Raw genomic sequence first — 13,691 nt, 5'->3', positions numbered from 1 at the left:
TTGGGGTTTTAGAAACACATCGATGGAAACTTCAGCAGTCTGTAATTGGCCTCACAAGAGAGGAGAATGCTTATTAAATGCAGAGACCCAACAGAAATGTTCAATGCAGAGATATAAAACACTTCAGAATGATGTGTTGTGACACTGGTCGTTGGCTGGTAGCATCCTGAACAGTGTGAATGATTATGACAGCACCAATTAAACAACCCTACCAATGGTCATTTTGTGCAAGGAGACAATAACTTACTTAACTTTAAACTTTAGACCCTCTTCCATATCCAACTTTAATCCAACTCCACATTTTCTCTCTGTCTCGTCCCTCTGTATTCTCAAAGTCCCTGCTGCAGTTGTGCCGTTCGGCCACAGCTGGGCGCTGTTGCCTAACTCTCCCCCTGCCTCTCTCTCTCTCTCCGTCAGCCCAAGCCTGCCTCTCTCCTGCCTCTCTGCCTCAGCCAACCCGGGCTGTGCCGAGCTGCTCCCTGCGGGATCAGAGCGCTCCCCCGCCGGGACCCTTCTCTCACATCCCCCTGCTGGGACGCGGCTACATTTCCAGCCAAGCACTGCCTGCCTTGGCTTTATTATGTGTGTCTGCGCCGCAGCCCCGCCAGCAGAGGCAGGCAGAGGAGGAGGAGGGAGACTGGTAGCCAGAGTCAGGACAAAGAAAAAGCAGGGAGACAGAGGCTAGCGAAGGGTTAGACTGGTAGAAATATTAGGCTGTTATTAATACCACCGGTAGGGCATTGGGAAATATTAACAAAAAGAAAGCGTGGGTAGTAAAAGCAGTATTCCCCTCGGGGTGGAGATGCAGGGGAAGAGCGCAATGTCCATGCCACCAGACCACCACCACCACCACCACTGCCTAGTGTAGAATAGCGGGACGGAACACTGGTCGGTTCGGGTCGGTGCCGCTTTCCTGGAGGGCAAAGAAAATCAAAACAGACTGAAATAGTTTCGATAAACTAAAAAAAAAAACACAGCGAAGACGCGAGGAGCGCGGGGGAAGAAGCCACGTTTCAATTTTGAAAGGAAATTTCCCCAAAACATTCTCCGTCGCCTCTCATCACCTGGACCGTCACGTACCGCTGTGGCACCGCCGCCACCTCGCGCTCGGACGGTGCCGCTGTCACTTTTCCTCAACACCGCGCGGGACCTGCTCAGGTGTTTGCCGCGCGCGTGGCTGGCAGCTCGCGCTTCGGTCCACTAGTGCTGGAAGAAGTCGGAGCTGCACGAGCGGCCGGTCAGCACCGGAGAAATCAAAACGCGTGCCGGGAGGGAAAAGAAAAGCAACAACAACAACAAAAAGTGAGGCTGTCGGCGTCTCGGCACGCTGTAGCGAAGAAGAAAGGACTATAAACGGGAAGTTGTTGCCGTTTATTCTACAGGTTGCGCGAGTCCTAGCAACCGCTGAGGAAGAAAAACGCACCGGAGGATCCGAGAGTCGCCTCCCAGCCGGTGCGTTTGGTTTGTTGTCGGTGGACTAAACGGCCGTTTCCCACTCAGAGACTGAAGCTGCCGCATTGCAACAGGCGAAGAAGCAGCAGCGAAGTGGAGAAGGAGGAGGAGGAAAGATAACCCGACTCCGTCCGCCTGTATGGTTAGCTGAAAACACGGAACGGAACAAAAACAATTACAGAATACAAATTAAAAAAAAAAACTGTACGCGACCAGAGATGTCTAGACGAAAACAGGCCAAACCGCGCTCTGTTAAAGGTAAGAAACTGTTTATTTTGCACCTCATGTGAACGGATAGTTGACTCATGTAGGAGTGGGGAAAGAAGCCAACGAGACCAAAACCATGACCAAGATTTCATGTCCAACTCTGGTGCCTTGCTTTAGCTAATTTAATTTAATTTTCCCCCAAAGGGTTGCAAGCAGTCAGTGTGTAGTTTTACAACAGAGGTAAATGAATATGTCTCCTACCTTAACAATTAGCGTGTTTGCTCACTCTTAGTGCCTGAGGTTCACTAATTGTAATTGATCACGACACTGTTGAAATGACTGAACCGAAAAAGAAATTGTATATGTTAATTTTACTGTCTATAAGCTATTTCTTATGGTCACATTATTGTCAGAATTAAGCTTTTAAAGCACCACAGTTTAATGTTGCTGTCCACCAGGCTAATTGTTTTCAATTAGATGCCACACTGTCAGAAAATGAAAGACGATACACTGGTGTATCGTTTCTCTGACAGCATGGGTTGTACTGTTGGACCAACTTGTTGTAATTCACTTGGTTAATGGGCCCATGTAATCTGGACGGTTCGCATGTTGTGATGTATTGTACTTGTCCTAAACTGCCCACTGCTGCTTTGTTGTGGTAAATTTGACTGTTTTACCCCTAATCAAGTCACTTAGCTCTCACATTATATGCCTTTATGGTCAGTCATGTTTCTTTTTTTACACCAAAATAATGATCAAAATTTTTTTTTTTATCCAAATTTTCTCCTCAGATGTGGAAATCCCACACACCTTAAAGGAAGTGCAGTGAATGGCTGCATTTCATCTGAGATTTTAGAAAATTTTTGTTTCTTGTTTCTGTTCCCTTTTTCTCAACATACTTAGCAGGTGGAACATTTTCAGGCTTCACCTTACAGCTTTGAAAATATGCCCTGTAAGATTGGGCACACATACAGACTAGTTGCAGAATTGACCGATTCGATTTTGTGAAGTTAAAGAAATGTCCAAATTATGAAAAAAAAAAAAAAAAATTAAAATGGTAATATTATTTGGTAAAGGGAGCCTTTATTTCCCCCATTACCACAAAATAGTATTCATTGCAGTGCATGGGTGAGTGGGCATCATGCATGAGGGCATGTGGTGGCCTTGGCCTCCATGTTTCCTTTATGGGACCCAGATGGGCAACGGGACGGCCTGACCATGTGGTCGCCACCCCCTCCCCCACTTCCTCCACCATATAGACTTTCCCTTTCTGTGACTATCTGGGAAGCAAGCAGATTTCTGACAGTGATTCAAACTGGGTGGTTAGTTTGATTACAAGCGTGATTTTCATTGGAGGATTTCAGCCTCTCCTACAGGTTCTGAGGTTAAGCCTGTTTCATCTGAGGCAGAGTGGGATTCATTTTGTCAATAGTATGAAAAGCTATGCACATGCCACACAAGAAGCACTGGCAGTATGTGTTATTGTGTGCGTTCGGGGATAAGTTTGTGGTTGTAATGTTTATTATTGTGGGATATATGTGCAGGGAAACTGACAAGTTTAAGAAACAGTTTTTTTTTTGTGTGGCATTGAGGACCCATAGCACAGGCTCACAGGGTTGTTGAAGGGAAAAGGATGTGATTGTGAGTGATGTGGTAGCCTGCAGATTCCACAGCCTCCTCAGGAATCTACTGTAAAGCTGTTTTCAGTCAGTACATACACTCCATCTTTATATTTATTTAAAGAATGGACTTGGCATTGCAAGTAGAGTAAACGCTTTTGTTGCCAATAACAATATTTAATGTATTAAGAGGATATTGTAACCTAAGAAACTGTCAGGGCTCTGACAGAATCTCCCAAATTACAACTTTTTTTCTGCATGAATCTTGCTTTTTTTAATTGTCAAAAAATCTTGAGCAGGGACTAAAATGCATAGATATTACTTGTGTGATCTTGGGTTAAAATCTGACTCATGATTTTTGCAACACAATATGTTACCAGCTATGTGTCCCATCTGTCCTGTCTCCTGTTGACAACAAAAAGGCTAGAAACGATGGTAGATATGTTAATGTGTATACACATGCACAAATGACGACATGTCTGGGGTTTTTCTTTTTTTTTTGGTACAGTAGATTAACTGGTGCTGGCAATATTTGTAGATCTTTTGCTGAACTCATAGGCCCATGAAGTGCCCTATAAACTGTGGAGACTTTTACGTTTTCTGGCTGCATTGGTACTTTTTTTTCAGGCCGTATTTCTCATTTGTGTCTGTGAAGAAAAATGAAATGCATCAACTGTCCACATTCACCCTTGCTGAACACAGTGATGGGATTCCATGGCCTTTGACAGTAAACTCTCTAAACACACTCACATTTCTCACGTAGAAACATAGTGTTTAGAAAAGGGATCCAGCTATTGTCCTTGATTAAAAAATGATGAATTTTTTTAGTCTTATAAATGTAAAAACTAAAGATAAATGGCTGTAAGAGATTATCTAGCCTAAACTACTATCTTAAAGTTATTTGACAAACAGTAGAAAATAAACAAAAACAGAATAATCAATTCATGATTACATGAAATGGAGAAAAGCAAGCTAATCCTTACATTTTTAATGCTGCAACCAGCAAATGTTTGGTATGCATATTTGATAAATTACTAAAACAGTTAGGGATATTTTTTTTGTAAATGGATTAATCAACTAACAAATTAATACATTTATCATTTCAACTTTTGTTTAGAATGGTATTCTATAAACATGGGGTTGATTTCCCTTTAATAAGCATTCAGTATATGTAAGATGTGGTTGTCGTGGCCTCCTGCTGTAGTGTTGTTGATGCTTGTCAGTGAACAAATCAGCTGCTGTGGACCAGCGAATCTGTCCACTGCCGCTCTGCTGTTGCCCTGTCAATGTGTGTGTGCGTGCGTACCATGCAAGATCTACATTCTTGTATTTGTGTTTGTATGCATCATGCACATACACGTGTGTGTTGTGTGTTGTGTGTGTGTGTTAGTGTGTGTCACTAAGGCAGTCTGGTCTCAGCAGCCTGGATAACCAGAGCTTAGCTTTAGTCAGGCAGCCAAGCGAAGCAGAGCGAAGCAAAGCTGAGGCGAACGACCACCACAGTGTGTGTGTGTGTGTGTGTGCAGCAAAGGTAATGCAGCCCTTGTAGTCTAGCTTGCATAAGCACTATGTGTTTTGTGTATGTGTACTCATGCATCTGTGTGTGTACATGCCGTTTGCTATCTCCCCTCCACACCTTGCCCCACTGACAGCTTGGCAAGACCTGGCATTGGGGGGAAGATGGATAGAGGGATGGAGGAGAGAGAGAGGGAGAGAGATAGAGATGGAGGAGAAAGAGGGGGTGAAGGGTAAAGGGTAGAGAGAAGAGAGGTGTTTGGGGGCAGCGCAGTGGCACACAGCAGGTGAGTGGACAGGAGGGAGGGAGCGATGGAGGCCAGAACGAGGTGAGCATCGCCGGGGGATTATCTGTGTTTTCATGTTCTTCTGTCTTTCACCTGCTCACCCAACTCTGACTGGCTGGCTGGCTTACAGACTTACCGGCCAGCCAGGCATGCCAAAACAATAACAAAGAAGCACAAAGTCCCACCTCATCCATCTCCTGCTTTAGATTTGCACTGACTCAGAGTAGCCCTGACCTAGACCATGAAAAGAATTATGTTTTTCTAGAAATGAAATTTATATCTGATGGGTGATGTGGCGATCTTACATTGTCACTTAGTTGCAGTTTTTCCTGAATAGGGAGATCATGGACACACTCGCCTATAACCCACACATTCATCATTTTCGTTGCTTCGTTTGGCATTAACTTTCACCTGACTTGAAACCCAAACCCCAGAACTTCATGTGTGTTGCTACCAATAGCAGCCAAGTGTTACATCGCCAGGAAGTTGTGTTTTTCTCAGTTTTCCTGTTGAATTTTAACTTTATAAAATTCCTTCAGAAAAGGATTGTGTCAATATTAATTTACTATCATAATACAAAACAGCATAATTATTGAGTTATGTTCTTCGATAATAGTACACCCATCTAATCAAATGACATGGTCGTAGAAAATTCCAGTAGAAGCGACCATAATAAACAGGAGAAACAGTCTCCGTGTTTCACCACTGCAACAAAGTTCCTCTTATGGATTTACTTGACCAGTCTAGCCTTTACAGTGATTAAGCCTTGTTAACAGTGGGGGGACTTTACTAATTGCAGTCTGTTAATTGAACATGGACAAATGGTGCGACGATGGGCCATGAAACTAGATGATGGGCTGCGAGAAAAAGGAGGGGTGAGCAGGAGGAGGAAATGAGAGAGCGCCGCTTCTCTCTTATCAAAATATTATTTCAGTGGATTAATCCGTTTTTAATGTGTGTCTTTAGCGAGGCGAGGCAGCAAAAATCTCCTTCTCTGTCTGCTCCGGCAGCCTCGCTATCCTATCTCTCTCTCTCTCTCTCTCTCTCTCTCTCTCTCTCTCTCTCTCTCTCTCTCTCTCAGCTCTTAGCCCCTTGAGTCTCTCATGCATTATGTAGTGATGATTATTACTTAATTACACATTAATAAATCCGCTTCATTTGCAGGACATTAAACGGGAGTTGAGCGCATATGACAGGGAGATGGAGGAGGGCAGGGAAGATTGGAGGGGGGTGTGGGGGGGGGGGGGGGGGGGGAGGGAGCACTTACTTTTTAGCGTTTATTTGGTTTGTTTAGAGTGTTGTTTGTAGTTGGTGGAGCCAAATGAGCCCTTTTGACAAAGAGGGAGAGAGAGGGGGAGGATTGGTCTGCTGTCGGTGTGCGTTGAGCCGAGCTCTTCCAGGCAATTGGCATCATTTCCACTCGATCTCCTCCTTTCTCCATCTCTCGCTTTCTCTCTCTCTCTCTCTCTCTCTCTCTCTCTCTTCTACATCCCTTCACAATTTCTTTGGTCCCACCACCTTCCACCAGTCTGTGTAAAGTGTGTCCCAAGTAAACACATTTTCAGCTGAATTATTAAGAATTCTTTGACTGCATTTCACTGACATCATATACTGTAGATACTGTAACTGCTGTTTGCACTGGTCTTTGCAGACATAAGCTGTTTTCTCATATGAACTCCGGACAATGTCTGGAGAATCAGGAGTCGCTCTTTCACGCATGTAGCACACAACGGGAGATGGTCTGTGTTGGATATGTTCTCACCTACTGGAAATACTCTGTTTGATTTAGGCGAGGGCTGGTGCCTGGGTAGAGTGTGCAGGAGGCAGGACACGATGCCTCCAGCACATTGAAGATGGTGGACGACTCATCTGTAATGATGACTGCTTTTTGCATTGATATTAATACTTGCATGTATCTCTTCTTCTTCATCCTCACATGTTTGTATGACCTGTTCTATTCACACATGGGCTCAATCAGACATTACACAGACATTGTACTAGCGAGCTGGCAGGGTAAAGTCTGTTTAATGTCCGGTCTGACTGATTTGGACACTTACATTCTCACATACAGCTCCTCCAGGTAATGTCCAGATAAGTTCAGGGTTGCAGTGCATGTGTGAAAGCAGCTATACAATCACCTCTGACCAACCAGTCATCACAGGTGCGGCGACTTACTCATGTATGTAAGGCTCTGTATTGACCGTCGATGCTGCTTGACTGCACACACGGCACTAATTATTGCAAACTGTCAAGTACCAAAAATTGGCACCATTTTTTGGTCAGATACTTACATACTCACATCATGTCTTAAGATGTTTCTTAATTCCAAATAATGATATACTTACTTTTAGAGTATATTTTAATAAATAGGAAATACATTTTGTATTTTTATTTCTCGTCCAAACCTTTGTTTTAACACAAGATTTAGCCTAATACATGCATCTGGGAAGTTTTTGCTGGAAAACAGTTTTATACTAACTAACTACTGGCAAAGTATGACATCACTTTGCATTTGCATTTCACATGATGCCCTGTACTGCTTGTTTGTGTTCAGTGTATTGTTGTGGCCAAGCTGTTGGCAGTTTTGCTGGGAAATGAAGTTACTCTACACCATATTGCTTTTTCCCTCACTGGTTAGGACTGCATGATATTTCATGTAAGTATGAGGTTTAAATGTAATAAGAGACTCTGGGACAGTAATTATTCATTGCCTGGAGTTAAAGTTATTGTCAATTAACTGTTCAAGACTTGAAATTAACAACCGCCAAGCTGCCAAATGTGGGTAAAAATTAATTGTGGCGAGAAATACTGTATCATCACGTTACAAGCCAACTACGATCTCTGATCTTATTATGATACTCCTCTGTGGTTAAAAAAAATCACAATGACCAGTGCAAAGAGCAGGTCATGTGTGCAAGGACAACAACGCGTTCAAGCACTTTTGAGGCGGTATCATCCTAATCATCAGCATGATACATTGGGCATTGTTGGTGTTTCTGTGTATGTACAGTGCGTGTCTTGTACAGTACAGTTAATCTCTTATTTCTCTTCCTCTTTCTCACTCTCCTGTCTATTTTTCTTTCTCTCTCTGCCTCTCTCTCCACATCTGGCTTTATCATTAGAGTAGTTTAAATGTCACCCTTTGGCAGAGCACAAAGACTTTCATAGGGCGACTGGCTCTTATAAAACTCAGAGACCCTACACATGTGGTTTGGATTACTAGAAGACAACAGTATGTTTTTTTTGCAGGTACATCTAAGTGTGTGAATGTTGGAATGCACCGTAAATGTCTTTTTGATTTTATTATTAACACTAAATTTGACAACCTATCTCCTTTTTGTTTGTGCAGCTATAAATAATGTCAACAATAGTGCAATCGGTGTGCGTACAGCCATACTGAGTTACTCCTGTATAAAAGCTTGTATTGGCTTTGCATTAAGGGTTGCTGAACCATTAAATGGCTTTCTGAGAGCTTTGTTAGAAATTCCATTGACTACTCAGCAGGGGGTGGATTTGAGTTTTCTTTTCTTTTTTTAATAGGGGCAAACAATTTAATGTAATTGGTGATTGGTGGAACCCAGCAGTACTTTGCATTGAATGTAATGGGACTCACATTGATCTACACTCAATTAGAACCAAATTACTGCACACTTGAAGGCTCTGTAGAACAGATCTAAGCTGAGTCGACCTCTTTCATTGAACTTATTCTGACATGCTGCAGTAGGAAAAGCACAGGTGTAAAATAATAAAATGAATGATGGCTAAATTCCATTCAGCAGCTTTGGGTTTGTGCATACTGTTATGGCTTACTGGGACACCTGAATAGAATGAAGCCATCATTGATGTTATTAGTAACATCTGTGCTTCTCCTGCCATGAATGTAATATATATATTTATATAATATAGTTATAGCTATAGTATAGCTGTGGAACAGGCCGGAGAAAAGTGCAGTCAACTTATACTCTTGTCCTTGGCTAGAATTTTCAGCAAGAAACCTCAGTTATCATTTTTTTTTCTGATCATTTTTTTCTGATGTTCACTAAGTGACCAGAGAAGTAGAAAATAACTGTATGATACATTATAATCCAATACAATCGTCTAGTAATAAATATCAGCTGTGTAAAGCAAATAATTTTTAATTGTTGTTCAGACTGTGTCAAAGAAGTGCTAGATGTTTTTTGTTTGTTTGTTTTTGCTTCTCCATAAATACAGTATGTACACTATTAGATACACCTCAGTGTGTGCATGCTAGCGACAACTCCTTATCAGCGGCCAGCCTGACGTGGTTGTGCACGTACATGTGTGTGAGAACAGGGCGTCATGGGCCAGGACTGTGCCATTGTAGCGGCTTAGCTAGCCTCGTTTATCAGCTGCAAACTCACTGGACCTTAACACACACCCACTCTCTGGAGACACACACACACACGCACACACACAAACACACACACACACACACGCATGCACGCAGTGTGGCTGAGCTCTGTGCATGCCCATGCCCTCAGCTTTTAAGAAGAGAAAGATGATGCTGGTGTAACTTGCACACACTTGCTCAGTCAATCTAGACCTAGCTTGCCAAGCCTGTATCCCCCTACCACTAGATAGTCTCAGAGGACATGGGCCCTTCTAAGTTTCCTGCAAGGCTGTGTGTGTGTGTGTGTGTGTGTGTGTGTGTGTGTGTGTGTAAGCATCTCTGACAATCCTTTGCTAGATTATGCTTTCTCCTTTTTCAACACTAATTACTTGCCTGCAATCTATCTGTATAGTTTGGGGTGTTTGATTAAGTCTTATGTCCAAGCGTCTGTTGTCTTAGTTGAAGTTTATTGGATACCTGATTATTGCAACAGCTAGATTAATTTATCAATCAAAATCAAATCAACTGATGGAAGTTAAGATTAATTAATCAATCATTACTTAATGGAATGTATAGAAACAGAATACTAGCTTACTATTTTTGATCAATTTTCATTGTCTCCCCTTCTCCTTCCTCTGCTGTCCCCACTCTCCTTCATTCAGCCTCCTGCATTTCCCCATTACTCCTTTCTCCCCAATATTTAACCCCCCCCCCCCCCCCATTCCACCACCACCACCACCACCACCTCCAACCACCCACCCCCTCCTCTAATGATCCCTCCCTCCCTTCTCCTTCCTATTCTGTACATTAAACATTAGTGGTGGGGGCAATTAGCAGTGCCCCTCTGCACACCTGGCTGATGCATAATATATTTATCGGGCTACCCTCCCTTCCTCGCTCTCTGACACGCACATTGACACTCACACACAGACACACACTCACTTCTGTTGATGAAAGGGTGACTTTGGGGAAATGGAAAATTTGCGCATATGTGAGGAATATTAGAGCTTTATGCCTCCTTGTCTGACCCCGCATAACCTCCTGAGTTTGAGCTTTAGGCAAGGTCATAAGTCAGTTGTCTCTGCTTGTTCTTTCTGAATTTGTAATGCTCTATTGGTCGCTTGAAAAAATATATTTTTCTGTGGTCAGGTAGTTCCTCTATTTGTCTGTTTTAGTTGGCCAGATCAGGAAAACTTTGAGCATGTTTCTGTCTTTATCTGTTCAGTTCTGGTAAACCAATCCTCTTTCAGACAGTCTCCTGCATGGTGTTAGGATATATATTACCAATTTTAATCTGTGCTCTATATGACCACAAACAGCCAAGGCTCCAAAAATGTTTTTTTTCCTGTATTTTTCGGATTCATGCATTCATTAATTTTTTTGTCCGCTTACTTTTTACCCCTCCTCTAGCATGCACACACACACACACACACACACACACGCAGTCGCCATGGACCCAGACTAATGTGCATTGTCCTCAGAGCGTGGAGTCTTCAACAGAACAAGCTGCTTGTGTTGTGTTCCTTTTTTATTGGACACTCTGCCGAGTCTTTGTAGTGCGCCCCACTATAGGCCTACCAATGCTTCTTTTTAGTGCCGGAGTCTTCAGTTGGTTTTTCTAACTCCTTTTCATTCACCTCCCAGTCAAAAGGCAAGGGTTCCCCGCTGTGAGACATACAATGGGGTGAGAGAGAGCAAGAGGCACAGAAAGAGATTGAAAGAGTGAAAGCGACATTGAGAGAGAAAAACTCCACACTGAATAAGGAAGAATAGAGATGATGTGAAAGAAAATAAGGTGCTGTTAATATTCTTAATTGATTGTTATCGCCATGTTGTGACACATAAGTATATAAAAGTCAAATTCAATTTTTACCATTTATTTAGCTTTAAATCATTTTTCTCTTTTCAACAGCAGGTTTAGTGTAATGATTTATTTGACATCACTGGTCTCATAAGTCTGATGACATCGTAAATGTTTATTTTAATTCGGGGCAAGTTTGGTTGGCGGTGGATAGACTTTCTGAAGTTATTAGAGCAAACGTGCTCTTCTGTGACAGCACAAGCACTCTCAGATAAGCCATTGAGTGACTCTACTTGTACTGTGCTGGAACAACAGCATGTCTGGTCCCTAATAAAAGCTTTATGCCCGTATCAAGACAGAATGAAATAGGGAGACTGTTGGAGAAAAAGTGGTGGAGCAGAAAGAGAATAAGAGACTGCATGAACACAAGGTGTATGTTGGTCAGTGAGGGCCAATTTTAAAAATGCAAAAGTACTGTCTGCCTTAGACTCAGAGTTGATAAGCAGGCTGGGGACTAACACACCCAGCCTCCTCTCCTCCTCAGTTTTATTAGTAATAGCACTTTTTCTGACAGTAAAAAAGCTAATTGCTACATTTGTAAAAGTAGTTAAATAAAAAAAACTAGCTGAGATCACAGCAGGAGACTGATAACTGTAAATACATTGCCTGTTTGTTAAGTTTAGCATGCTGAGCCAATGGGTTTGCACTGCAGAAGTACAATCAGAGGCATCTTTTGATTTAGTTATATGTTTGTGTGGCTTTTTAACTTAAATGCATGTGACAGGCTGATCATAATGGACTTTGGCATATGAGTGAGCAAACATATAGATATTGTAGACTGTGCTGTTGTCAGTGGTAGATTCTAGACTAACATGGAGTTTGACTACCACCTTCTCCATGACTGAGGCACTCCTACGTTTCAAGCCTTAGATGATTGATTTTTTTTTTTTTTTTTTTTTTTTTTTTTTTTTTTTATCCATGGAACTAAAATCTGTTGCTAAGCAATATTAGTAAAAACTCACTGAGGATTGTATCTGTTGCCAGGCAACATTCACTTATTGAACATTATATCAGGAAGCAGTGGGCAACTATTATGATAGCTAGCTGCTTTCTAGATTGTAATGCTTGACCCTCCGGTTTTTATTCTAAAAAGATATACATGACCCAAAGCTTACCTTTTAACCTCCGTTTTAATATAAGTTGCAACAAATATTAACAAAGAAGAAAAATCTAAAAAAAAATCAATTTAGAGATGTCATTAAGGGTTATCTCAAAAATGAAAAGTATATTTTATGTTTCGAATAAGATGCTTGATTATAGGTCTACTCAAACAAACAAACAACCAGCCACGCTCCGAGCGCACACGCGCTGTGTGTATATTTTTCTTGTTACTCCCAGAAGGAGCGTGACGAGCGAGTTAATCTGTCCGCCAGCGATGCGGCATGACACAAAGCTGTTTATTTCCCCTTTCCTCTCAGTCTCACGGTCGCTCTTTCGTTCTCCCTCTCTCTCTCTCTCTCTCTCTCTCTCTTTCTCTCTCCTCCCGTAAAGCCTTATCAAGTTTGTATCAAGCTAAATAATGCCTTAGCGTGAAATTGGTGTCTTCAGTCAAAAAGCACTCCCCAGCCTGTACTACAAGAGAAGGCAATTATGTACCCCTCCCTACCGCTCCACCCTCCGCCCTCCAGCTCTCACCGCTCTTGTTGTTCATGTAGCGTATGTCTGTGCATGTGTGCGTGCATATGTATGAACTCTAACTGCTATAGCTCATAATTTGTCTCAACTGTTCTTGACAACATTTGAGTGTGTTCAGGTTTGAGATCGGTTTTCTAATGGCGAACTTGGTGCCTTTTTATTTGACTTGTGTCTGTAATGGTGAGCGGAGGCTGCTGGGGGAACTTCTAGTTCAGTTATTTCTGGAGCCCTCCCCAGAGTCGAGGTACTCCAGAGGAATGTTCTCCCTCTCCTCCTCCTGCCCTCTCTTTCTCTCTCTGTCCTACTCCTTATCTCTCTCCTCACTGCCCTCCTTCACCTCTCATCCTTCCTCACTGGTGCTTTCATCCTCACCTTTCACTCAACTTTTCCTCTCCTCGTCTGACTTCCCTTTCCTGCCTTCTCCGCTGTCTTTTTTTTATCTTCCTCTCTCCATTCGTTTCTGCTTTACCCCCCACTTCCTTTCCTTTCCTTTCCTCTCCTCACCACGTCTTTTCTGTTATTGATTCCTCTTCTTGCCACACTCTCTCTGACAGACAGAAAAACAAATGTCAGATCAGAGAGGCTCTTTAATCTCAAGCTGTGTTGTTTGGCCCTGAGCATCAACTCTGTGCTCGTCTGGGTGTGTGTGTGTGTGTGTGTGTAGAAGTGAGCGTTTTCTGTGCTCTCCGGATGTTGAGTGAGGTGAATTAGTTGTATGTTAATAAGAAGCACTTAGTTTAAAATGTTTGTGGTGTGTTCCCTGT

At 42.5% G+C, this 13,691-nt stretch overlaps 1 protein-coding gene across 3 annotated transcripts in view; it reads left to right on the top strand.

Moving 5' to 3' along the window:
* The first annotated feature begins 400 nt into the window (after positions 1-400).
* The window catches only part of znf423 (zinc finger protein 423), a 156,602-nt gene continuing 143,311 nt past the window's right edge, over positions 401-13,691 (top strand). For 2 of the 3 annotated variants that reach the window (XM_044356541.1, XM_044356540.1), the window contains exon 1: positions 411-1,710. In XM_044356541.1, coding sequence (XP_044212476.1) covers positions 1,671-1,710 — 40 coding nt within the window. In that variant the 5' untranslated portion in view covers positions 411-1,670. Of the gene's footprint in view, positions 1,711-13,691 lie in introns of all 3 variants that reach the window. The other variant, XM_044356542.1, reaches the window with a different exon arrangement.

The sequence above is a fragment of the Thunnus albacares genome, chromosome 7, assembly GCF_914725855.1.
Source record: "Thunnus albacares chromosome 7, fThuAlb1.1, whole genome shotgun sequence".
NCBI lineage: Eukaryota > Metazoa > Chordata > Actinopteri > Scombriformes > Scombridae > Thunnus > Thunnus albacares.
The sequence above is the reverse complement of the archived record's forward strand: the minus strand, read 5'-3'. Positions and strand labels throughout refer to the sequence as shown.